A 24,455-nucleotide genomic window follows, 5' to 3' on the forward strand; every position below is an offset into this window, starting at 1 on the left:
ACACCTAGCCCATTATTTTTTTCGGAAATTTCTTATTAGAACAAAAATAAATTTTTCCCATACTTTCACTCTCGCAACAACCAAACAAAAACATTTAATTACATCTTCACCTAACAGACTAGCAGGTTCCGGAGCAGATTACTCTTTTAGCAAAAAAAAAAATCTTTGTTACAGATTTAACACAAATCCAGGAAACCGACATTAAACTGTAAACCGATGATAAAAATTTCGCGAACCAGTGGATCTGACTCACCCCCGTCTAGATCCAAAACGTCATCCCCATGAATTAAAAATAGAGAGCCAAACAAATAGATGCTTTAAGATTAAAGCACCAGCCATGTCAGCAAAGAGCCGGGAAGAGGTATGAGAAACGAAATCTTGCTCAGAAAATGAAATATCTTCTCATAGATGCATAAGCATCTCTGAAGTCTGATATGCGAAGATTGTATTTCATAAATCATCATAGCATCAGAAATTAAAACAATTAGAAATATTACAAAGAAAGAATACGAAAAGGAACTACAGAGAAAGTAGATAATATTAGGAGTTTGAGAACCTTTTTTTTCTTCTCCTTGTGTGGGATCAGAGGTTGGTAAAAAAGTATCAGTCACGGTAAAATCAGAAACACGGACCAATATATTCTCATCATCATCTCCCACGGATGAAATCATTCAATAGATGATTCGAAACATTTAAAAGAACACGATAACAAATATAAAGATAAAAAAGAAGAAGATGAGATCGAATAAAACAGAGGAAGGGATCATCAGAGACTTAAATACTAAGAATCACAGCATAGATTAGCGCTTCATATTGTTGCAGTTTGCTCATCACTTGATCCCTATTTCTAGGATCGCAAATAAACCATTCGATCTCCAGGAAGCGAATAAAAGAAAAACAGAGCAAGGATGGAGAGGAAGGGAGTATAGGAAACAAAACCAGGGCAATGGCCTTCCCCGAAGAGAGCCAGAGAAGCAAAGAGCCTGACCCCTGAAGCCGGGCGAGGGACGAAATCGAGGAGAGTTGAGTGGGAGCAGCCGCCCCTGTAACCTTTTTATAGCCAATCTCGGGAACCCTAAAACCCTAGACGCTGATCGAGTTTCCTGGCTTCACGAGCGGCGAGTCGGCGCATCTATATGGTCTGACACGTGCCGTGCACGAGAGTACCATGGTACCGGGCTTTGGGTTCGAAGCTTCTGGATCCAAACCCGCAACCCGTCTCCAAACCCATTCAAAAGAAACCAGTTTTAGGGGTACGAAAAAAAAAAATCGTTTCTTTTGCTCCATAGCACCCATTGAGCTTCTAATTGCTAGTTTTCTCGTATTATTTTGATGCCCAGCCCTTATCCTTAGTGTTGGCCCTATTTTATTTTTTTATTGGCCATGATAAATAATTGATAGATAACATGCTAATTGGGATGGCAAGTGCGGTATGTGTCCAAATTAAATAAATATGTTGAATATGACTTCAGTTTTTCAACCTTATAAGTAGCTTAAGTATGAATTTAGGTTTTTTTTTTAAATTTTTTTCCCATCCCAACCACAACTTGATCCAATCTGACCCACAACCATCTAAATTATATCGCCTTCTTCTAGCCTAATTGATTCCTTTGTATTAATCTTGTAGTTCGATAGTAAACAATCCTAATTTTTAAAGGATACATTTTCCAGTTTTTTCTTGTTATGGCCACCCATTTTTGGCAAATATGATGCGTGTTTGAATAAATGGGACTCTGTTAATCCCATTGATTCAATGTTTTTACTTATTTAAGTGAAAATGCACTTTTATTTTTCCTTGTGCATTTCTTTTGTTTCTTTACATTAGATATTTCGTAACAAAAACTATTAAAAGTACGCAGAGAGCAAGAAGAAAGAATGAAAAAAAAGAAAAATTCAGATGATCGATAATTGCAAACCATGAAAAAATTTGTAGGCCTTCCTACATAATTTTAGATTTCAATCCATATCTGCAAAAATTAGAGGAGAAGATGATCCAACACGTTGATTTTTCGAGACAAAAACAAACATTAGTTAGTGGGGATAAGTTGAACTATAGACATGCTGCTATTTGCAGCATGATTTGAATTTGTCTTTAGCTATCATCACTAGATAAAATGTGAGTTAAAAAAAAACAACTATTTTTTTAATCACTAAATAAAATACTTATATTTTACACATAGAACACAGAACACGATAAAAAAGATATCGCCGAATGTTTTATTGCTTCATTGGCAATGATTATAATTTATGGCACATAATGAATTTAGAGCTTGATCTAATGGTATAATACACAAAGTCTTTACACATGCATCTCTAACAAAAGGACACAACACTTGTTATCAACCTCCGTAATTTGCTTTTTGATGGATTTGATTATTGAAATAAAATGAAGCGCTGGAGTACCAAGTTGGCAGGGTCTCTTGATAATGAGTAATGCTTTATGTACCTTAATACTTATACTGTGTGCACTAAATCCCATCAAAACTACCTAACTACCATTTAGGGCTCGTTTGGTTCGCGGGAAGCATTTTCCTTCCTAGAAATATGATTCCTGGGAAACAAATTCCTAGGAAGAGAATGCCTAGGAAAGTATTTTTGGCATGTTTGGTTGACCATGGGAAAGTGACAAATTTCCAAGGTGCTTATGTTTGGTTGGCGATCCACTTTCCTAGGAAAGTTATATATAATTCCTATTATGCCCTTAATAAAAATTAGGTTTTTAATGCCTCTTTAATGCTTCTTTAATGCTGAAGGGACTTTTTGGGAAAAAGTAAAAATGGAGTGATTCCCGCCTCATGGGAAAGTAACTTTCCCATGTTTCTCATGGGAAAGACTTTCCCATGAAATGTGGGAATCACATTCCCATGGGAATATAACTTTCCCTTCTCTCTCCTTTGAAAACTCCAACCAAACAAGAGGCATCTCATTACTTTCCCGTTGACCATACTTTTCCCCCTTCTTTTCCCGCGAACCAAACGAGCCCTTATGATGCACTAAATCCTACCTGGTGCACATCCTGGTATGCATTAGTCCTGCTCAATAGTTGTAGTTAAAAGACATGGATCTGAATTTAGAGAGGACTTTAGCCTTCTTGAAAACTTTATTGGACTTTATATTATTTATCTTAAATAGAGATACTGATTACAAGGGTATCTTGGATGGTTAATGAATCAACATCAACGCATTACAAGCCCATATGTCCTAGCAGCAGGAAATTATGCAAGGAGACGAAGACATGCTTTGCCCACCTCCCCCCACGTGCCCACTATGGCAATCTGCTCGGTTGACATCTGATGCCATTTTTCCTTTTTTTTTCAGTCTTCTATTAACACAATAGCTGATATATTTTTTTTCCTCCATGAGTTCACCTTTCTTTTTTTTCTTTTTTTTTTTTTTGTTTTTTGTGACGGGTACTTCATATAATGCATGTACGAATACATTCAATAAAATCAAAAAATACAAACTTACGGAGTGCCTGTGGCAACTCTTCCTTTCCTGACCACAGAGTATACCCTGAGTGGTGGGCCGCGTAAGCAGCCACCCAGTCGACTGCCTCGTTGGCTTATTGAATACATGCTTGACCTGGAAAGCCACTCCATCCCTCATCATCATCCCTATGTCCCGGATCAGGAGGTGGTCCGTGCTCTCGCCCCTCGGCCCCCCTGAATCTATCCGATAATCGTGGCTGAATCACCTTCCAGAATAATCGAACTGCCCTGCAGCACCTGCCACGCATGTCGGAGACCTGACCGGCAGCCCGCAACTCCGTCTCGGAAACCGACATATCAAACAACTGGCAGCCGCCCGCTGCCACCACCCTGGATCCACCTTTGGTGATTTGTGCGGACACGATTGGCCAGCCCTAGAAATAGACACATCGTGAAAGCCAAAGACCAATTAGCGCCATATTTTTTTTCTTGCTAGTTATAGCTGGAGATCTGTTAGGAAGAAACTGTCTCAAAAAAATTAAAATCTAAACTATTTTGTTTCAACAAATAATAGGCAGAAATAGGCTTGAAGAAAATAAATAGAGAAAGTGAAAAAATGGAACCCGAGGTGCTGAGGCGTAGTATGTTGGTCACTTTCCTTGAAGTAGATTTCGCCGCCTTACAGTACACTAGGCTTGGATGGCGTTTTACTCCTGAGATACAACAGCCTCTGGCAATGTTCCTTCGGCCTCAATGATTTTCACGGATCAAAGAAGCCTTCGAACCAGAATCAGTATGTAACAAGCCCGTTGATTGTAAGAAAAATAGCAGAAAGGGAGAATAAAAGTTCTTTATTTTCGATCCTATCCTTTGTCGAATCCGTAGAGATCTATTTATAGTTTTCTTCGGGATAGACGCAATCAAAAACCAATCTAATGGTCAAAACTGGTGAGAAAGTTTGAAAAACAATATTGGGAGTAGGGCCAGCGGATGCGAGGTCGGTCGCAAAGCGGTGCAAGCAAGGAAGCGACGTGGCTCCTCGCGCCTTGGGTGTGAGGCACAACCCACGCACCTCGACTCATCGCACCTGTGGTCCAACCTCGGCCTCGGCTCCTCGCATCTCTGGTGCGAGGTGCGACCTCGGCTCCCACTCGCTTCGGACGAGCACGGGCGAGATACGACCTCGGCTCTTCGCGCTTCGGACGAGTACTTGCGCGAGGTGGTTCAGATGAGCACAAGCGCAAAGTGCCTCGGCTCCTCGCACCTCAGAGGCTCGTGTCGCGAGGCGGGACCCTCCCACCTCGGACGAGCTCAAGCGCAAGGGGCCCCGGATGAGCAACGAAGTAGCCAAACGTGAATAAATCCTCCATGTGAGAATAAAATCGAGGGAATGAAGAGTCCGACCCATGACCTCCTCCAAAACAAAATAACGCACCAACTGAGCCATATTCCCACCTTAATATATATATAAATATAAATATAAATATATATATATATATATAAGTGTTTAAAGTATGAAAAAATCATTATTTAACCAAAAATCTAACAAGATCTACGCATACTCGATTGAACGGCCATAGGAAAAATCATGAGGCGAAAGAAAAGGACGAACATTGAATTGCATGGACCAATAAGGAGTGAGATAGACGGATTGACGGGAAATGGATCTGGAGGATGAGGGTGCATCTCCGGGTGGCGCTTTTTCTTCAGAAGGTGGCTTGGGCTGCCTACCGATCGGAAGTATGCTTGCTAGATGGGGAATGCAAATGACCTCGCTCTATGAGGTATGTCTGGATGCTAAAGAGACCATCAACTATGTACTTCTTCGGTGCCCTACAGCCGTACATACCTAGAGATGTTCACCAATCCATTCGACGTGGGAGTTGGTAGAGGATATGCTTCGGTATCTGAGAGATTCCCTCTGAAGGCCGAGTACTGCAAAGATGGGGATCATAGTTGTTTACTTGGCCTATCATATCTGATTGGACAGGAACGACCGTCTGTTTGAGGGCAAGAGATCGTCCCCATGTATTGTGCTTGACAGAGCCATGCAGGGTGCGACAGAGGTTACTATGTTGGCTACGTCGTCCTCATCTGGGAGGGCCAGGGATATCTGGGGTAGCTGTTCCGTTGTCTCGGCATCCAGGTTTATCTACTTATTTTGAGTACCCTCACCTCCTGGTTATCTTAAGGTGAATTTCGATGGAGGCATGGTGGGTGATGGCGCCTATGAGAAAGTGGGTTTTGTGATCCGGAACTATAGGGGCAGATTCATAGCAGTTGGAGGGCGAAGCACACTAGGTCTGACTGTAGTGGGAGCGGAACTACGAGCAGCATGGGAGAGTATTTGTTATACAAAACGGGTGCTGGGAGCCGACAGCTTATTCCTCAAGGGTGATTCTTCGACGGTGATTGACTGGATTCAGAGAGCGGATAGGTACAGAGATGGTCATCCATTGATACGAGATACCTGCATATTGGCAAGTGAGTTGACCTCCTTCCGAATAGCTCATGTATATCGGAAGGCGAAATGTAGCAGACTATGTCGCCTCTTATGTCGCTCGGCACTTCGAAAAGGTCATTTAGACAAGCTTAGCTAGTATTCCACACCTTTTGTACCGTTTACTTTTACATAATTTAGCAGATTTTTACTTTTTACAATTATATAAATTGAAACGTTATTTTGATTAAAAAAAAAAACACTGAACTGCCTTTTAATATGGAGTACAGATTTTTTTTAACCATTGTTTCGCCCCTTATCTCAACCCAAACGGGCGTTCCAACCACAAGGCGTTGGAAAATTGGCAGGGAAACAACAGCACAGACAAAAACAGTATCAAACGGGCCCTAATAAATCAGACAAATGCTAAAAATCAGTGACCGTAGCGCCAAATACGCTTTTATCGCTTATTCCGTTGGCAGCTGTCACTTTAAGATTCACCGGCGCTCCGAGATACAAAGAGTGGAGAATGTCCTCCGTGGCAGGGCCGCACCCAAGGCTCTATCCGAGCGACACCGCCATCCTCTGCGAAGCGATACCGCCTACTCAATCCGCAGCCCCTTTTTTAGGCCTACAGCCCAAAGCCTCATAACTGCTCGCAAGAAAAAGACGACGGCAGCCATCCCTCTTTCCCTCTTCTATATAAACCACCTCCTCTCCTCGGTCTCGAGAATGGTGTGCGGGATAGCGGCGGTGACCATGCCGAAGCCCTCTTTCTCGCTGAGAGCGGAGCAGTCGAGCGCCCTCGATCTCTCTGCCGATGCGACAAGCGGCCTCGCCTCTCACTCGAGGAGAGATTTCGTCTTCGTAGTCAACCCCAAGGGTATTCCTCTCATCAACTATTCTTTCTTCTCTTCTGTTCTATTTTCCTATTTCTTCTCTTTTAATCGTTGGGTGGATTCAGGTGCCAATGGCCGGACCGGGAAGGAGTGGAAGAAATTGCTTCCTTATCTCAGGACTCGGCTTGGCGGACACTGCAATGTCAGCTCTCTTCCTTAACTGTTTATTTATTTGATCTTGAAGATGAACTGTTATCATCCCACAAGCAGATGATTGATCTTTCTTGATTGATTTTGATGCTTTGGCTTCCTTTTTTTATTTTAATTTTTTGACGGTGTGAGATCTTATTACTTCATTTTTGCCTACCAAATGTTCGGCACCTGACCCATTCATTCTGCCTGTGATCGTGTTTGATCATTATGCAATTACCTTAATTCCTTTGTGTATTAAGATTTCTAAAGTTTAACCTGTGTCACTCCAAGATGATTCAGGCCTTGACTTGCATAGATATCCTTGTGATGTTTTAGTTGATTCACTGCTAGTATAATTTCACTTATCAAGTGCCATTTATGTTTATTCTTATCTTTGTACCATTGCTTGTATATGTGCTGTGACCAGATATGCGAGTCGATAACTTCAGGTCCCTCTCATGCCATGGACATAACACGGGAGGTAGAAAATTTCATTGGAAGTATGATACATGATTCTATTTTTTGTTAAAATTTATTTCGTATACATGCTTTTGAGAAGTTCTGAATTATGTCCATCTGTGGCTGAGCGATGTAGGCAATAAGGGAAGGGGCGGATGCTGTGATAGCTGTAGGAGGTGACGGTACACTTCATGAGGTTAGAATATGCCCATGATGTAACATACCTCAATCAGATATTATGTTTGTCCTGCTTTCCGTGCATGTATTGTGATCTTAAAACCAGGTTTATGAAACAAATGTTGAAGGATTACATGTGACTTTTGTTATCGTAACTACCAATATGTTATGTATTGGTTCTGCCAAACATTTGTCACTCATTGTCTGTTTAAATCTTCACTGAAGTATATAGTCAGTCATTCATTTTCTATTATTTATTACATCTAAGGCCTAAAGATTATATAAGATGCACTAGCAATTAACTAAAAAGTTGTAATAAGGTAAACAAGAAAGGCTTTGAAATTTATCCTTGAATTCTTGTACATGCGTCTAATGCTCTCTAATGAGTGTTATGAGTTCGCAACAATGACAGCAGTTTCCTATGTCCCACATTTGCTTTGTCACTATAGTTCAAAAATTTAGTTGGCTGCCTAACTAGTGCAATTGCAATACCCAGATAGCTAGCCTGACTAAGCGGACATTAGCATCTTCATAAGTTTATTTTGGGGATGATACATTTGATCGTTAAGTTGCATGAAATGAGAGGGTGTATAGTTGGGAAGTGGGATTTCCTATACTCATGGGAACCAAGAAGATGCATGCTTATTCATTGTAACATTTAAATATTAATAGAACTTCACCTTTTGTTTTTTCTTCTTTAAATGTATTGTGATGGTTAAGACTGAAGGATCACATGAATTGACAGGTTTTTTCTCATTTTTATGAAATTGATTCTATTGAATAAGGGATAATTTGTCAAAGTTTAATAGCACTTTACAAGCTTAACTTGGGATCAACCCTAATACTAAGTTCCTAACCAGGAGAGCTTTGTGCAAAGCTTGAAGGAAAATTGGTGATAGGCTGACTTACCTTGTTAGTCTTAATAGTTTGAGCTCATGCTACTAGGAAGTGGCTGTCTCAGGTTGGCATAGGCTTGAAAGAATGTAGGAATATAAATAATGCATAAAATATGCAAATTTATTGCAGGAAGTAATGTTGGTATTGACACATTATTTTGGACATAAATGATAGTAGAATTATAAAGGTTGGAAGCATCTTTGGTTAGTAAGGACTAACTTTTCATCTCGTAGCTCCATTATGGTTTAGATATGGCATTGTGCTGAATTTAAAGGTTGAGTTTACTTAGAAACTCATGTTCTGTACTTGTTCCAAAGCTTTTGATCATGAAGCTACTACATGCCCTACATGATTGATATGGTAGGGAGAAGAAAAAGAGACCAACTATGGCTGATGCCATTAGCTTTAGGCTGATTGCATAGCATGAATTTAAGTGCTAGTTGGCATGGCATGCATGATAGGCACTATAAGATGCCTTACTGGCAAGTGGTACTGGCATGATACTGGCTGCATGCCAGTCTTTGTCATGAAACTGTTCTGGTGCATGCCAAGTATTGGCACGGCTTGGTATGGAACTGCGGATCCATACATTTGAGAGACATATTTCTTATGATTTTTCCAAAAAAATTAGTAGTTTTATTGCTATGGGATGCCAATTTTATCAGTTAGCAAGGAAAAAACATATGTTTATGTTAATGCTTTAGGTGGGCTAGATAAGAAAGGTCTTTTATTTCTGATTGACAAAGATAATAGTGGCGTTGACTAGCTTTTATTGATATGGAATGGTTAGAAAGGTTGGAACTAGGAAATATATGACCATAATGCATCATTACCCTAAAGAGTTGCTTCGAATGAAAGCTATAGCATATCCATCAAGCCTTATGTTGAATTGTTTGAGGTTGGCTTTGTACTTGCTTACCAATCATTCCTATTCAGGGATATGCCTAGGGCTGCTATCAAGCCAAGCCAAGCTTCTAGCATATAGTTATTATTGTGAGCACACTATGGTTCATGGTTAACTCATTTGTTGCAAAGCTTTAGAATTTGGCTTGATCCTAGCTTGTTTTCTAACTGAATGAACTTGAATCAGCTGCTAAATGAGCCAATCTCAAGTTATTCATGGACGGCTCTCTTCATGCATGGCTTTAGATACAACTGCTGTCATTTTGTGCTTTAGCAGATCCTTTTTCGCAACTTCAATTCATGTGATCTAAAACATTCCCCTCCTCTTACTTTTTAATATAAGTTTACTTCTTTGGAACTTCCTTATGACCATGTTACCTATTCACTTTGGGTTGATGCAATCTAGGAATCATAAAGAGTATTAAACTTCAATCTCCAAACAGCTGACAGACTTTGACAGAATACATTCATTTTAAACATAAGAATTTCATATTACTTTAAATTGATTGGTTTTTAGTGATTCGTATTGGAAAACCTGCCTTTCATTCTATGGTATGTTGGAAAAAAGTGTAACTCCTCACTGAAGTGTCTAAAAACACCCTTTAGGCCGATGTGTTTTTAGTACTTAAAAGTAATGAGACTTGAATCTCATGACCTGCGCTGTAAAGAATCTTTTTAAAGATACTTAAGAAGGGTGTGGGTGTGTTACTCACAGTGTGTAAGTAAAATACTTTACACCATCACCAAATTCAATGTTAGGGGTTGGAAAAGAAAACTCTAAACCAGTGGATGTGATCTAAGAGGTCTAAAATGTCTACATACAAAAATCATATAATCTGGAAATCTCTAACCTATCAAAGTCATCCCAAATATATAGTTGTAATGAAACGATATAGAGCATTAATTTTGGGATGACCTGATGCATAGGCTACTAGTCTCCAAAGCATATGATTTTTTGTAAGTAGATATTCTAGGCCTTCTAAATTACATCCAACGGTTTAAAGTTCCTTTTTTTTCAACTACTATAATTTAATCTAGTGGTGGGTGTAAAGTTTTTTCTTCACACCCTGCATGTATTATAACTTTACCCTGCTAAGAATGCCAAAATAAACATTGACACTTATGGCTAATGTAACAACCATATTAAAGTAAAAAAAGTCACTTGGCTATGTCATATCTTGTTCAAATGCCCAACTTGTTAGCAAAACTCCGAAAAGCTAGTTTAATGATCTTCTCTAGACAATCTCTACGTTTCAAAACTGCACTGCTTTGTAGTGCATACAACTATACAGTCGCAGACTATACAATCAAAGACGTAGCTATATGGTTATCCAACTGATTGGATGTCTGACATTTTTTTGGTAGATATTGGATGTCCGACATTACCCACTGTAGCCTGGCTGTGATTATCATGTTGGTAGTTTATCATAGTTTGTGGCTGCATGATAAGTGCTATGGAATTTGGTGAAATCCTGTTATTGCAAGTAAAGAGGAGTACAATCCACTAGATGCCTAGAGAAATTCTGCCAGAAGGGGAAACAAAACACACATAAATGGTCTAAATCTTCATTGTTTTTCAGGATCTTCATTGCTGGTTCCTTTAAACTGACCAAAAAGGAACTGGATGCAACAGTTTTCCAGTAATTTAGTTTAGTCAGAAAAAAAATTAAGAATCATAATGAAGTAATATTATGATAGCCTATTCCTGAGCACATCCAAACAATACCAACCTCCTATGTTGAGGACAAGTCTTGGTGGTCAAGATCATTCTTTTAAACATATCTGAGCTCTCGAATAAAGTTGAATAGTTGGTATTCTATCAAGGACATGGTCACACTATGCTTGTTAGGTATCAAAACCTGGTTTCCTTCTTTCCTGATAGGAAGTTGTCTTTGACCTTGAAGAGGTTCATTTCTCGACACACATGCAGACAGACACATAAAAGATTTCTCAGTTGTATAATTCTTGAACTTCACATACTTTTCAGCTCTATGGTCACACTCATGACACTCAAAGTTACCAGCTTTAGTGAGATAATTTGGATAATTTGATCATTTTTGGATGCCTTCTCTTGGAATTCAGGTGGTAAATGGCTTCTTTTGGGCAGGAAATCTGGTCCCATCTCTTGACCGCAGGCCTGAACATTCAACTGCTTTAGGCGTGAGTTGTATTATGTTCCACTTAATCATCTCATCTGCATCACAACCTTGACTATTTCACTGTAAGTAGTCAGTAGGATATTTCTTTTGATTAAACTCTTCTTTTGCAGCTCATTCCTCTTGGGACTGGTTCAGATTTTGCTAGGACATTTGGCTGGTCTGCTTTCCTTCCATATCTGCCATATCTATGACAGTTGTATATTGGTTTTTTGCTGTTATTAACTGTTGACAATTCCTGTGTGGTTTGTTTAATCAGGAAAAATGATCCGTATGAAGCGGTAGAACGGATCGTGAGAGGTTCCTCCACTTATGCTACTTCTTTTAGGTTTAATGTTTGATTAATTTTCTATAGCCACTGCACTCTCATTTTTTAATGAAATGTTTTTTTTCTTATTTTATGTATATATATGCAATTACCAAAGATAAAACTTGACTTTATCAAGGCCATGGACATTACTTAGCAGCTTTATCCCCATATAGATATATATACATATATTTTATGTCAAGTTGACTTAGTGAAAAGAGATTTAAGATTTCAAAAAGCAAAAGACAACCTAGACATGTACTTTCTTTCTTTGCTCACTAGTAGCAACTAAATGGTTCATATTATGGTTTCTTAGTCAAACATTGACTTGTATGCGTTAGAAGACTAACTTAGCTATTGCACGTCCCCCGTAATAAAACCTACATACGCTTTGATTATCTTTCTGGTGTAACTTTTATATTCTTATTCTTAAGAGAGACTAGGTATTAATCTAAAGTTATGCAATTTAAAAATCATCAGGCTTCAATATAATGTAACAATAGTATCGATGTTGTATATCAAAGTTGGTGTAGTAGACTAAAACAAACTGAACTCGAGTTTCTTTTCATCTTGCATACTCACGGCAGACATCAATTATGCAGGATTTAAATCAAAACTAGATGTTGGCATTATTACTGGACAAAGTGGAGAGCAACATTTCTTCATTAATGTTGCTGATATTCACTTGTAAGAACATAAGGTTAATTCACAAAGTATTTGATTAGATAAATTTTTTGATAAAAAAATAATTATATTTCTTGAGCTTCTCTGCAGGAGTGCAAAAGCAGGTTATTATGCTTCTAAGTTTAAAAGATTTGGAAATCTGTGTTATGTTTTTGGGGCTTTGAGAGCATTCATTGGACACACTAACTGGGACCTAAAAGTCAAGGTCAGTATTAATCTGAAATACATTGTCAAATTCATTATGCTGTTTGTGCATGATGACTTGCTATCTACATGGATCAGCAATTTTACAGACTACAACATGCTATACTATAGGTAAATGGAGGAGAGTGGGAAGTATTTCATAAAGTCACCGCCCTTTGCATAGGAAATGCCAAATTCTTTGGTGGTGGCATGAAGATAACACCAACAGCTGATCCTTCCAGTGGAAACTTAGAGGTGCTTCAATTTTGCGATGGTGGCGTATTCATCTTGGACTTGATTATAAGGCATAGGTTAACTGGATTAATGTTTCATGTTTTAGGTGGTGATTCTTCAAGACTTCAAATGGTATGATTTTGTTCTTAAACTGCATAAATTGTACAAGGGAACACATCTATCAGAGAGAAATGTTTCTTCAAGAAGGTAAGTTTTTCACATGAACTCTTGTCTTGTATTGCATGATTTGCAGTGAAGTACTTTTTCTCTACTTGATAATATTTCTTCTGAGACTTTATTTGTTGTTATGGTTGACAATCATATCTATATATCTGTAGTTCCCAACTTCAGCTTGTCTTTTATCACCTTGACAACATTAACATGTTTTGATCTCAGAGTTCATAAGAATATGAGAGAAAGAGTTCTTTCTATTGAAAATGCACCTACAGCAACCTATGCATGGGAATATAGTTTATTCTCATTAAATTTTATTTATTCATTGGCAACTCCTGTAAAGTAGTGAGTATACATAAAATTCTCCTGATTTAAAAAGATATTCTTCATTTTTAGTGATTTATCAACTTTGACAAATATGGGTTTCTTTTAAATAATGTTCTGAGGTCTATTTTTATTTATTCTAAATAATGACAAATATTTGTTTCTTCTATTTTATTTCTACTGACAAATATTGACTTGCTAGTTATATAGGCCTCGTTTGGTATTCTTCTTCTGTTTTTCAGTATTGAGAGGAAACATGAGGCAGAAAAAATGTTTGGTATTCATTTTTATTATCCATAGATTTCTAGATTTTTTAGAATGGAAATTTTTAAAGTAAACAAGAAAACATCAAGCTGTTGCCACTATCTTGGCCACTGCCACATCCCTATACGCCTATCATGCCTCCAGTATTGCCACAACCACCATCACCACCATTACCACCACCACCATAGTCTTGTTATTAACACCACCACTTGTTCACCATCTCCACTATGACAGTCACCAGCAATCACTGATATCCACCACTAACACATGCTTCTGTGATCACCATCATTCAGCCACCACCAGCATTGCCACTATCACACTAGCTCTTTGCGGTCATCACTGCCACTGCCACCACTCCTGCAATAGCCATCAGGTACTTCCTCAACTAATGTTGCCACAAAGAAAACAAAATGATGCAACATTAGTATTCTGAGATGTATCCAAGTCTTTAAATCAGTAAATGAGAAAAAAGAGTTGTGGCTTATGTTATATTTTAAATAAAGTATAAATTCAATTTTTAAAAATATTTTATAATGGACAACAATTAGAAGTATTGCTTGTTAAGGTGTTTTAGTATATGGTATTTCACAAAATTATTTTTATTGGATGCATCTTGAGCTCTAAAAGTAGTAAAATCTTACTTCCAATGCAATTGTGGGGGGTTGAACTCATTGCTTGAAAGACCAACCTATATATCACTAAAAGCTACTAAAACCTACAATGCAGGAATTTGGTCAGTATCCAAAATTCTGAGACATTTGACTCATGGATATGTATTTGACCTGGACTGATCTAGTGGATCTAGAATCCAGGTAACATTGATAAGAACCTGTGCCTGCCATCACCACCAAAACCATGGTGGCAACTGCCACCGTTGCTGCCAGCACCACTACCGCCGCCTGCACCTTAGCAACCTTCAATGTTGCAACTAAGACCACCATTCCTTCCAACTCTATCTCGCTGCTGCCATCCTGACCACTGTTGCCAGCACCACCACTACCACCAAACATGTTCATTTGTTTCTCACCCTTGAAAATGAGAGACAACTATGGCCACCAAACATGTTTTTATGTTCAGAATATTGGAAACCAACCAAAAAAAAAAAGAGAACAAAGACAAAATACAATAGCAGGCAATGATGCCAAGTGCAATTTTAGCTTTTTAATCTCAGCATGTATCGCAAAAGGTGTGACACTTGCCTCTATGTATGAGCTTGATGATGTCTGATACTCTGATTCGACCCCTTTACAATTTTCAGCATAATAAAATGAAGTTTGATGAAATGAAGGTCTATGCTTGTTGCACCTATTATTATATGTTGCACGGCCAAAATTTCAGGAAGTATAGCATCAAAGGTGGCCCTAGATATGAATACTTGGTAAATGAGGATCCATAAAGCAGACACCAAATAGTTAGAAAAATGCTAGATGATTATGATTGTAATTATGATATAACAGTGATATAATTGAAAATGTGCTTGCTCTAAAACTATCAGACTAATTGGATTCTAATATCATATGGTGAATTTAGTGGAAATGGTGATGTCGGACAAATGATAAAAAAACTATGAAGCTATATTTAAAGGGCGTGTACATCAGATGAACTCTTAGAGTACAATAGACAAGGGATGAAGTGTTTTTCTCTTAGACAAGGGATATAAAGTTTTTTTTCTTTCATTGTTTTTTTCAATAGTTGGACGAACGTATCCTGTGATTCAAATAACTGTAGTTGGATGCAGTTATGATTCATTATGTATATTCAGGCAATTTCTTTCAATCGTTTTGATGCTTTTGCTTTTGGAGGGAGTGAGGGAGGGATGGTAGAATGTATTTCCTAAGATTCAAAAAACTATAGTCTAGCTATGATGCAACATTTATACTGATGTAGTTTCTTTACTTTTTGGTTGATAGCTTTTGCTTATGTGCCTCCATTTGATTTGTCCGTTTCTACTTAATGTTACATTTGGGTGCCTTTGAATTAGACTGCTTATCCAACATTTCAACCTGATGATACATCCATCTGATGCCATTGTGGGTGCAGTGTGAAGTCCATTGAAGTTGCTGAGGAAATGTGCAGAGATGACATCTATGTTCAGTCTGATGGGGAACATTTAGGATTTCTTCCAACAAAATGTTCAATCCTACCTGCTGCAATCAATTTCTTCAGCTAATAGAACCATCTGTTGCAGTTTCTCTCTCTCTCTCTCTCTCTCTCTCTCTCTCTCTCTCTCTCTCTTATTTAGAATTGTAAGACTGGTCAGCTTATGCCAAATTGATGGATGTTGAGAATTTATATGCTTTGGAAATAGCTATGATGTTTTGATATGGATATCATATTTGTTACAGAATTACCAAACCTATGTGCCTCTGTCGAATGCTTCTCTGGTGGTTGGACTGTTTAGCAAGGTAAGAACAAAGGCAAGCACTAGGTATGGAGATACTATGTAATTATAAGCTCGTTGATAGCATGCTGGCACATTGAATGGAGAACATTTTGTAAAGCAAATTCTTGCTTACGTTGAGATACGTAGCATTTAAGGCCCCCAGATGTATTAGGGGCCTCAATGAATTTAGATGCTTATCTTTGAACTCCCTATAAGAAATGTATATGTGGGCCGGAGTCTTAGGCAACCACTTCAGTCGCCTAAGGTTGAGCCGGCCTTGTCCAACGAGAGGCGCCGTAACGGTAGCGGAAATTGAGGTCGGAAATGCGTGAGAGGCAGAGAGCTGTTAGCCATCGCCGAGAGGTCGAGGATGAGGTTGTTTTGGGTAGATGGTGAGGGTAAATTAAATGAGTCACCGGAGACCAATGGGAAAGAACATGGTGGCTTCTTGCGACCTTGGCTCGCGGCATTTGGCAGCCATCGGTTCAGAGGACGTCCAAACTTCAGCACCCTTCTTAAAAAATATGAAGTTCAGCCACCCTTCCAAACTTACATGCGTAGAAAGTGTCCTCTTTTTTGTTTTGGTTGTTGATTGCATGAGATATCTGGACGGAAATCCCAACTTCAGCATAATTTTGAGAGGCTAGAAGTAACTGTGTAAACGGGGAAAGTTAATTCTGCTGCGAAGTCTTCGTGAGTTCTGGATAGAAAATATTTAATTATTAATTTTAGAAACTAAGATCAATTCTTGTTTTTTAAAGATTATATATATTTAGAAAGTTTTGAACAACCTTCCCCTTTCTTGCATCTAATGATATATGGATAATACACAATAATATATATATATATATATATATATATATTGAATATTCAATCCATATAATTCATATATTTTATATATTTAATATATGAGGTCATTATCTGTCTTTCTTGTTTTTATCCAGAGAAAAATCATTTGCAAAACCTCCCAATATGTATCCTTTTTTTAAAAAAAATCACAAAAATTATGCCAATTTTATTTATTTTTATTGAAAATAATGAGGCAGTTACTATCTGGCGCTGATAGTTGGAATATTATTTATTTACAAAAGTTTTTATTTATAATATATTATACATACATACATACATACATACATACATACATACATATATATATATTATTTATATATATATATATATTATATATATATATATATATATATATAAAATTTGTCATATGGATATTAGTATTAATGACGAAAGCTTTAACTTGGCAAATGTTAAAATTGCTGCTATATTCAGTCAAATTTCTATCCAAGCGACTGAAAAATTATTATGGGTTTTGATTGATTGGCTTAGATTCGAGAAATTATGCTCTTTCAATATTTGAGTCTTAGTTCATTGTATCAAATTCATTTTTTCTCCCTCAAGATTAATTGTATCTTTTTTTTTTCATGCTATCTACTGGTTTAAAATTTAAAGAGTTGTACCCTTTCTATTGTATTATATTTTAATAACAGTTTAAAAAAAGAACAGTATTCCATGCAAAGTACAAGTTATATATATATATATATATATATATATATATATATATATATATATATATATATATATATATATATATATATGAAATATAGCAAGAATTTTTATAGCTATATTGGTCAAACATTCAAACATACCTTGCTAACAAGTAACAATTAGTGACATCCATGTTTGTTTTCCAGCGGCGAACGTGGAAAATGTGCAGCTAAAATAATCAGGAAGCTGAAATGTCTGCACGTCCAATTTGACCAATACTTCAAGGCGCGGTGACCACGTCCCGTAAAAGGCGTGAACCGGGCGAACCCCCGAACCGGCGACAGCAATATCGAACCGAGAAAAGAAAAACTTGAAGGAATTCTCGCCTCCACAATTAAAATATACCACCTGCCCCCTTATTTGCGACTTTTCTCTCCCTCCCTCTCAGGCTCCTACCGCTCGACCATGGCTTCCTCTTCCGTCTTCTTGGCCTCCCCAATCCTCCCCTCCAAACCCGCCCAAAGACGACTCCTCTCTCTTCCCTCCGCCACCTCTCTTCCCAGTTCCATCTCGGCCTTTCCTCGATCCCTCCGGCGTCCGCCGCCGAACTCCCGGCCGCTGACCGCCGTCGCCGCCGTCTCGGTGGAGCAGCAGGACTCCGTCAAACCCGCGGCTCAGCCCTCCTCTCCTCCTCCTGCCCTCCCTTTCCGGATAGGGCACGGATTCGATCTCCACCGCCTCGAGCCAGGTCTCCCTCTGATCATTGGCGGCATCGATATACCTCACGACCGGGGGTGCGAGGCCCACTCCGATGGTAATTAGCACAAATTATTGGTTACAGTTGGGGGTGAGATTCGTTTAGGGTTTTTAGATTGATTTTGATTATGGCTTTTTTATTATTGATTGCTTCTGTTGCAGGGGATGTGTTGCTTCACTGTGTGGTGGACGCGATTTTGGGGGCGCTGGGGCTTCCCGATATAGGCCAGATTTTTCCTGACTCGGACCCAAAGTGGAGGGGTGCGGCTTCTTCCGTCTTCGTGAGAGAAGCTGTGAGTTTCCATTCCTTTTATTGGTTTTACCATAGAATTTTGTTGCAATCTTGATGTGATGATTCTGTGCTAGAGTTGTGGCTTGCTTCTAGTACTGCATGCGGAATGCGTTGTCCTAAATCTGAATTGAATTTGTCTGTTAATGATCAGATAAAGGCTCATGACACCTTGTGCAACCTGCAGTAACGGACCATGGTTTTTCCATATATAGTTGAATAGATCCGGTCCCCTGCTTGACCCAAAGAAATTTACTACCTGACTAGCATTATCCTGTTTTGTGTTTTGTATTGTATTGTCAATTCTTCTACATTTCAAAGGCATGATTCATTACACTCCAGTATTGAGTGTTGAGCTGTTTCAAGGTGTCCAATGCTTCAACCTCCATGAAATGTTTGCATAGAAGAACTTACTATTTTGTGAAGAAATCCATGTATGCATGCATACATGTGGGTACACAGATAAAGACATATACGTTCATGTACACACACACAAGCATGACGCTAGAATTGATCCGGTCATAGAGATCCATGTTGAGGAGTAAAATCATGTAGAAGAGTCTTGTATTGATCCAGTCATAGTGATGTTTTTTTCCTTTTAGTAGGAGATGATGGTGTTTTTGTCTTGTAGTGGGAGAGAGAGTTCGGTTTTATTAAGAGGGGGAGAGATTTGCATGAGGAATAGTAAGAGAATTCTTTTTGGTGAGTTGAGGCATCTTTAAGAGTGGGAGCTGAACTCATTGTTTCGGCCTTTATTTTCTTTTGAATAAATTGTTTCTATTCCAAATTTTTCTTCCACCACCATTGCTTGATTTAATTGGTGATTATTTTGGATCATGAACTGGTATGTTCGATCTACACCGAGGAGCATGCCGTTCTACATGTAGTGGGCAACCTTAAAAAAGTTTTAGCTTGCTACCGACAATCACCACTGAATGCAAGTGCATGAGTTGGGGGATCTAGGTGTAGACCTTAGTGGATCTAGATGAGCACTTGTTAATTCTCCTAAGAACTGCAATCTCTGGGGCATGTTCTGGTGCAATTTATGGGAGTGCACTGGCATTCAATCCAATGGCATTCATAGCTAGTAATGAGGTAAACAATTTTGGTTTAAGCTAGGGTCAAGTTCATGATTCATAAGAACTTAAATAATGCAAATATAGTGGGTGAGTGGCTTATCTACTGCATAGAGCCTTCTCCACTTTCCCCTTAAAAAAATCTTTCAGAAACCTGAAAAGGTCTTTTACATGGAGGCCAATTATATTTCTCTTGAATTGCTTATAACCAACTCCTAACTTCTTTTGATTTACTGAAAGTGGCAAAAATCCATCTCTAAGTTGAAGAAGTGCTTCTAGCATTAAAGAAATGAAGATATGATACACATATGATAATCAACTAAATAATGCTCAATAAAAGGTATCAAACCACTTTAAGGGATAGTTTTGGTTCAGTTTCAAGGGAAGCTTCAAACTGTATATGAAATTTATTTAATTCTATATTTCACTCTTCCTACCACCAATATGTTCTCATCTGCTACTATTGTTTGAGCTTATATGCAAGTGTTCTAATGTTTCAAGCATAACTATTGGTGTTCATATTAATAACTTTTCATTCGTTGAAAATATCCAAGAAGATTTGTTATTTTTAATATTTTTTAACGGTCAGAAATATATGAACAGTTCCATATCTGCGTGTTTGGGCATTTTTAATAGTCAGAAACATATGAACAGTTCCATATCTGCATGTTTGGGCTTCTCTAGGGTGAAATTGATCTTTTTCTGAGCTCCTATTCTTCAGATTGGAGCTCTTAAGGTCCAATTCAACCAGATGATTTTGGCTTTATTTGCACCACTTTTCTTCCAAGAGACGGGTGAAAAGGCAAAAGAAAAAGCTGCATACAGTGTATATTATTTTTTACATCAACTAATAAGTTTTAGACAACATTATTTTAATTACACCTGGAATGACCAAAACTGATCATGAAATGGTAAACTATTCCATGCATTATTTTAAGGCAACAAGAAACAGTAAGACATTTGAGGGCAGGCCTTGGCGCAATGTCAGGTTGCTCCAACGTGACTTGGGCTTCAGAAGTTCAAACACGGAAATAGCCTCTTCACAAGTGAGGCTAAGACTGCGTACATCTGACCTCCCTAGACCCAGTAGTGGTGGGAGCCTCGTGCACAAGGACACTCTTAAGATGCCATAAGACGGTTGTTCTAGAGCTTGATTATGGTTGTACATGCTTGTTGGTGAAATGTTTCTTAGTAGTCATTAATTCCTAGGATGGGCTTTTGCCTGCTATGTGTTATGGCTGGCATAAATGTGCTGCTTTGCATTGCCAATTCAGATTGGGGAGGTGGGAATGTATAATTTTGTGTGTATTGAAGGGAAACTGTGTAAATTCTTCCGGGGGTCTTTTGAGTTGAATATGAAAAGGTGCATGTGAGTTGGGAGCATTAGGAAACTGCTAATAACTGAAGCAGTCAATCAACTGCTTCAGCAGGACTCCCACGGTACTCGTGTTCTCTTATCTGGAAAGAATTAAAGCTGTCATTTCTCACTGTGTACTTTCCCGCTAGGTGGAAGACTACCGATTGATGATCAATGTTGTTTGTGTAATCTCGCAAATCATGTATTTATTTTCTCGTATGCTTCAGTTTAGACTTTTCTGCCATCGCCAAAAGGATGCTCACATGTATTGTTGTAATCATCTTTGTTTCCACCTTCAGTATTTGACCCCTTACCTTCATGGCTTCATCTAAAACTGAAGTAATTACTGAATCTTCTTATCAAATTTTATTTCTTCTTAGTCAAACAATCAAAATAACTTGGTGAAATATTGTTTCTCACTAATACGACTCCCTGCCAGGTAAAGCTAATGCATGAGGCAGGTTACGAGCTCGGAAACTTGGATGCCACTTTAATTCTGCAAAAGCCAAAGCTGAGCCCACATAAGGAGGCCATCAGGACCAACTTATGTGATCTGCTTGGAGCCAACCCATCAGTCATAAACCTCAAAGCAAAAACACACGAGAAAGTTGATAGTCTTGGAGAAAATAGAAGTATAGCAGCGCATACTGTGGTTCTTCTGATGAGGAAGTGATGCCATTGCATAACAAGGGAAGATGCTGCATGTTTTTATCAGTCATATACTAGGTATTGGACGCTACTGCCCTTGCTCTGATGGTAAAGAAGCATCATGAATCACTCTGTTTGCTCAGAAAATTTTCATGTTTACTGTATTAAAACTCTTGAATCAAATAGCTTGAATGATTTTGCTTCTTAACTTTTACCCTGTTCCTGAATAATCTGAGGCATGGTATTGTCAGCCTAACTTAAAAGTAATCAGCCATACTGATTTCTTAGTCTCTTCTGACAGGCTGTCCCTGACAGTAAGTTAGAGCTATAACAAAAGTACCTGATTGAACTTATTTTTGCCCCCAGAAAGTAATTCCTTAATCTCAATTTGCTTGCCTGTGCATTTGTTGATAAGAACTCAAATATTCTTTCCTCCTATTTTAGCATGAGAATATTAGCTCCTCCAAACATCAGATCCAGAGATGCCTATCAGAAGCAACTGCTTATGTGATGATCAGGGAATTCAGCACTTATGAATATGCACTCACGAGGGAACTTCAAGCTATTTATATGAATTCTGAGGAACCGTAACTCAAATCTGATTGTTGGACTTGAATTCAGGAATTAAAGGGACGGGAGCCTAACAATCAGGCATCTACAGTGGTAAATCCTCTGGCATAACATTTATGACCTTCTCTCTAGTCAAAGTATGGTTCGGCATGTTACAGATATGAGTGATTTCTAGAACATTTTAATCAGGAACGTCATTTAGACACTGGATTCTTGTTTGAATAAGTCCTCAGCTATGAACTCTGTACTCCTGCAATCACAAGCCAGTTAGTGTTATTCTTGTTGAGAAGTGGGACTGCAATCTTAATCCTAAACCTCTACTCTAGCCATTTTTCTTTTTTCGTTTTTAGTTTTTTAGTGCCCCTTTTTCTCTGAATCCCATTCCAGGCATGAACTGCTGAATACTGGGGTGATAATATGTGTCTAACCTTCAAGCAGATAATGTGCCAGAATATTAATTTGCTTGAGCTTGAAGGTATCCTGGATGGCTTAAATATGATATCAACTTTTTCTCAAATTATGAGAGAAAAAGTACAGGAATCAACCCTTTTATTGAAAGTGATTCCAAAGCCATAATTTGATAAATCTAGAAACTGGCTTTGCTTTGCAAGTCTGGATTACTCAGATTCCCATAAAAAACATCATTCCAAGCTGAAGGAGAAGATCAAAGCACTAGATCTTACATATTGTGCTTACCTGCAAAATCATGCCAAGATGCACGTCTGACCAAAATAGCATGCATTTTGTACTTAAAGATGGATTTTTTTTTTTAAAAAAAAAGAAATTCTAAATTTGACATTGCTTGCAAGCTGTTCTGATGCACTACAAGCTGTGGTAGGTATCTTTAAAACTTTTATGTCCTGTTTTCAAGTGATCCATTCTAGGATACATCTGCAGATTTTTCTGCCCTTCGCTGCTCCATATTTGTGTAGTTGAGTTCCATAGACAAAGTTTCAGGTTAGTAACATCCTTTCTTGATAACTCCGAACCCTTTAACCCTGACAGAACTGGGATTCAATCTGAAGTTTCTTGTACAGACACCTAGAGCTTATAATACCAAGTGGATATGATCTGTAGTGAAGGATAACGTGATGTATGTATCAACCAAATAAAACTTTGCGATCAACTGAACAATGAAGATCGAGAGCATCAGTTAAATTAAATACATAACCAAGTAAAAGAATGGTGGTGTATCTACAGCTCATATCAATGTATATCTAAGTATTGGCCACTGTCAATAAAGCACGTATGAATACAGTGGCGCAATCTAAAGGATGTCACTTTTAAGACAGAGAATATGGATCACAAATTAAAGTTGTATCAGCAAAATAAGATCTCTTAATTTTTCTAAAAGAATCTTCTTTCTAAGCTCCACTGCTTAACTATGACTTGCTAGGACAGGACAATGCTAATAGGACTAGAGGAGATGCCAAAACTAGGTATTGCTCAAATTGGTACACAAGCAGAATTGGGTGTTGAGGTTGCTTGAACTGAGCGAAAAAGTTAGAGCATTAGTCACCAAGTTTGTTGGAATAGTTGATTGGTTTGGAGGAAGAGCCATTGTCATGGGCTAAACAAAAAGTGAGAGAAAGGAGAAACAAACAAATTGCTTCCACCACACATTAATCTTTTATTCATTTTAAGCAAATTAAGAAGGAAAAGCTATATATTATCGAAAATTGAGAATTTAATGTTAATTTTTGGTAAAGAAGTGCATAATTGAGTATTATTGATAAAGGTTGAAAGTCTCACATGAGCCTTTTTCAAGAACCTGGAGCCTCCTAAGACTAGTTCCTGTGGAGATTGATTGCCAACTTGGAGTACATATGTACAATAGGAGTGATAAATGTTGATATCTATCCTCCATTCAAAATTTAGTCAACTTGCTATGATTATTCTTTGATAATAAAACATGTCACGTGTCTTGGAATGCATGTCTCAAACTTGTATTGCTATCTTGGTCAAATCTATCCTTTTTTTCTACACACAAATAATTTGAACACCAGATCCCAGCACCACTAACCAACAACCCACTTAGCACCAATTTGATAGCATTAAAATGATGATGTACCTAAGTATCATCTTCATAATACATGAACCTATCGAGATATCTCAAATCTTAGACCTTTTCTATCTTCATCAATTTTAATGTATTCTCGGATATTGTCCAATTCAACATCTCAACATATTGATCAAATATTCTTTACTATTTTTAAAA

At 38.1% G+C, this 24,455-nt stretch overlaps 2 protein-coding genes and 3 non-coding genes across 8 annotated transcripts; 2 read left to right on the forward strand and 3 right to left on the reverse strand.

Moving 5' to 3' along the window:
• Positions 1–377: 377 nt before the first annotated feature.
• On the reverse strand, positions 378–472 carry LOC120107198 (small nucleolar RNA R64/Z200 family). The gene has a single exon (XR_005509102.1). It is a non-coding gene; the product is annotated as a small nucleolar RNA R64/Z200 family (small nucleolar RNA).
• Positions 473–578: 106 nt separating this feature from the next.
• On the reverse strand, positions 579–657 carry LOC120107196 (small nucleolar RNA SNORD18). The gene has a single exon (XR_003387777.1). It is a non-coding gene; the product is annotated as a small nucleolar RNA SNORD18 (small nucleolar RNA).
• A 104-nt stretch (positions 658–761) lies between these two features.
• LOC113463489 (small nucleolar RNA Z199) lies at positions 762–841 on the reverse strand. Its single transcript, XR_003387778.1, has one exon. It is a non-coding gene; the product is annotated as a small nucleolar RNA Z199 (small nucleolar RNA).
• A 5,512-nt stretch (positions 842–6,353) lies between these two features.
• LCBK2 (Diacylglycerol kinase family protein) lies at positions 6,354–16,016 on the forward strand. 3 transcript variants are annotated; one of them, XM_089929688.1, is made up of 13 exons: positions 6,354–6,751; positions 6,833–6,909; positions 7,327–7,380; positions 7,495–7,554; positions 11,418–11,495; positions 11,605–11,651; positions 11,751–11,791; positions 12,401–12,485; positions 12,573–12,687; positions 12,798–12,920; positions 13,006–13,106; positions 13,955–14,034; positions 15,702–16,016. In XM_089929688.1, exons 1-12 carry the CDS (start codon positions 6,601–6,603, stop codon positions 14,025–14,027), a joined length of 1,005 nt encoding a protein of 334 aa, XP_089785814.1. In that variant the 5' UTR covers positions 6,354–6,600; the 3' UTR covers positions 14,028–14,034; positions 15,702–16,016. The 3 variants fall into 3 exon arrangements, with proteins under 3 accessions (XP_089785814.1, XP_038974625.1, XP_088574583.1); XM_039118697.3 differs by lacking the exon at positions 13,955–14,034; XM_088718457.2 differs by lacking the exons at positions 7,327–7,380; positions 7,495–7,554; positions 13,955–14,034 and having other exon boundaries at positions 6,470–6,751.
• On the forward strand, positions 15,702–22,513 carry LOC120107193 (2-C-methyl-D-erythritol 2,4-cyclodiphosphate synthase, chloroplastic-like). 2 transcript variants are annotated; one of them, XM_039120367.3, is made up of 4 exons: positions 15,702–16,066; positions 17,748–18,355; positions 18,460–18,590; positions 21,459–21,875. In XM_039120367.3, the coding sequence occupies exons 2-4, from the start codon at positions 18,007–18,009 to the stop codon at positions 21,690–21,692; spliced, it is 714 nt and encodes a 237-aa protein (XP_038976295.2). In that variant the 5' UTR covers positions 15,702–16,066; positions 17,748–18,006; the 3' UTR covers positions 21,693–21,875. The 2 variants fall into 2 exon arrangements, 1 of the variants encoding a protein (XP_038976295.2); XR_016399900.1 differs by lacking the exon at positions 15,702–16,066 and adding an exon at positions 22,289–22,513 and having other exon boundaries at positions 17,935–18,355; positions 21,459–21,745.
• The last annotated feature ends 1,942 nt before the right edge of the window (positions 22,514–24,455 follow it).

Source organism: Phoenix dactylifera, chromosome 3 (genome assembly GCF_051530095.1).
Source record: "Phoenix dactylifera cultivar Ajwa chromosome 3, Ajwa_hap1_PhDact_Kaust_v1.1, whole genome shotgun sequence".
In the NCBI taxonomy this organism is placed as follows: domain Eukaryota; kingdom Viridiplantae; phylum Streptophyta; class Magnoliopsida; order Arecales; family Arecaceae; genus Phoenix; species Phoenix dactylifera.

Excerpts from the sequence above, each read along its gene's own strand:
- LOC120107193 (XM_039120367.3), top strand. The coding sequence starts at position 18,007 with ATGGCTTCCTCTTCCGTCTTCTTGGCCTCCCCAATCCTCCCCTCCAAA. Across the intron at positions 18,356-18,459 it reads GTGCGAGGCCCACTCCGATG|GGGATGTGTTGCTTCACTGT; the intron begins GTAATTAGCACA and ends CTTCTGTTGCAG. Across the intron at positions 18,591-21,458 it reads CCGTCTTCGTGAGAGAAGCT|GTAAAGCTAATGCATGAGGC; the intron begins GTGAGTTTCCAT and ends ACTCCCTGCCAG.
- LCBK2 (XM_039118697.3), top strand. The coding sequence starts at position 6,601 with ATGGTGTGCGGGATAGCGGCGGTGACCATGCCGAAGCCCTCTTTCTCG. Across the intron at positions 11,792-12,400 it reads GGTAGAACGGATCGTGAGAG|GATTTAAATCAAAACTAGAT; the intron begins GTTCCTCCACTT and ends TCAATTATGCAG. Across the intron at positions 13,107-15,701 it reads AGAAATGTTTCTTCAAGAAG|TGTGAAGTCCATTGAAGTTG; the intron begins GTAAGTTTTTCA and ends TTGTGGGTGCAG.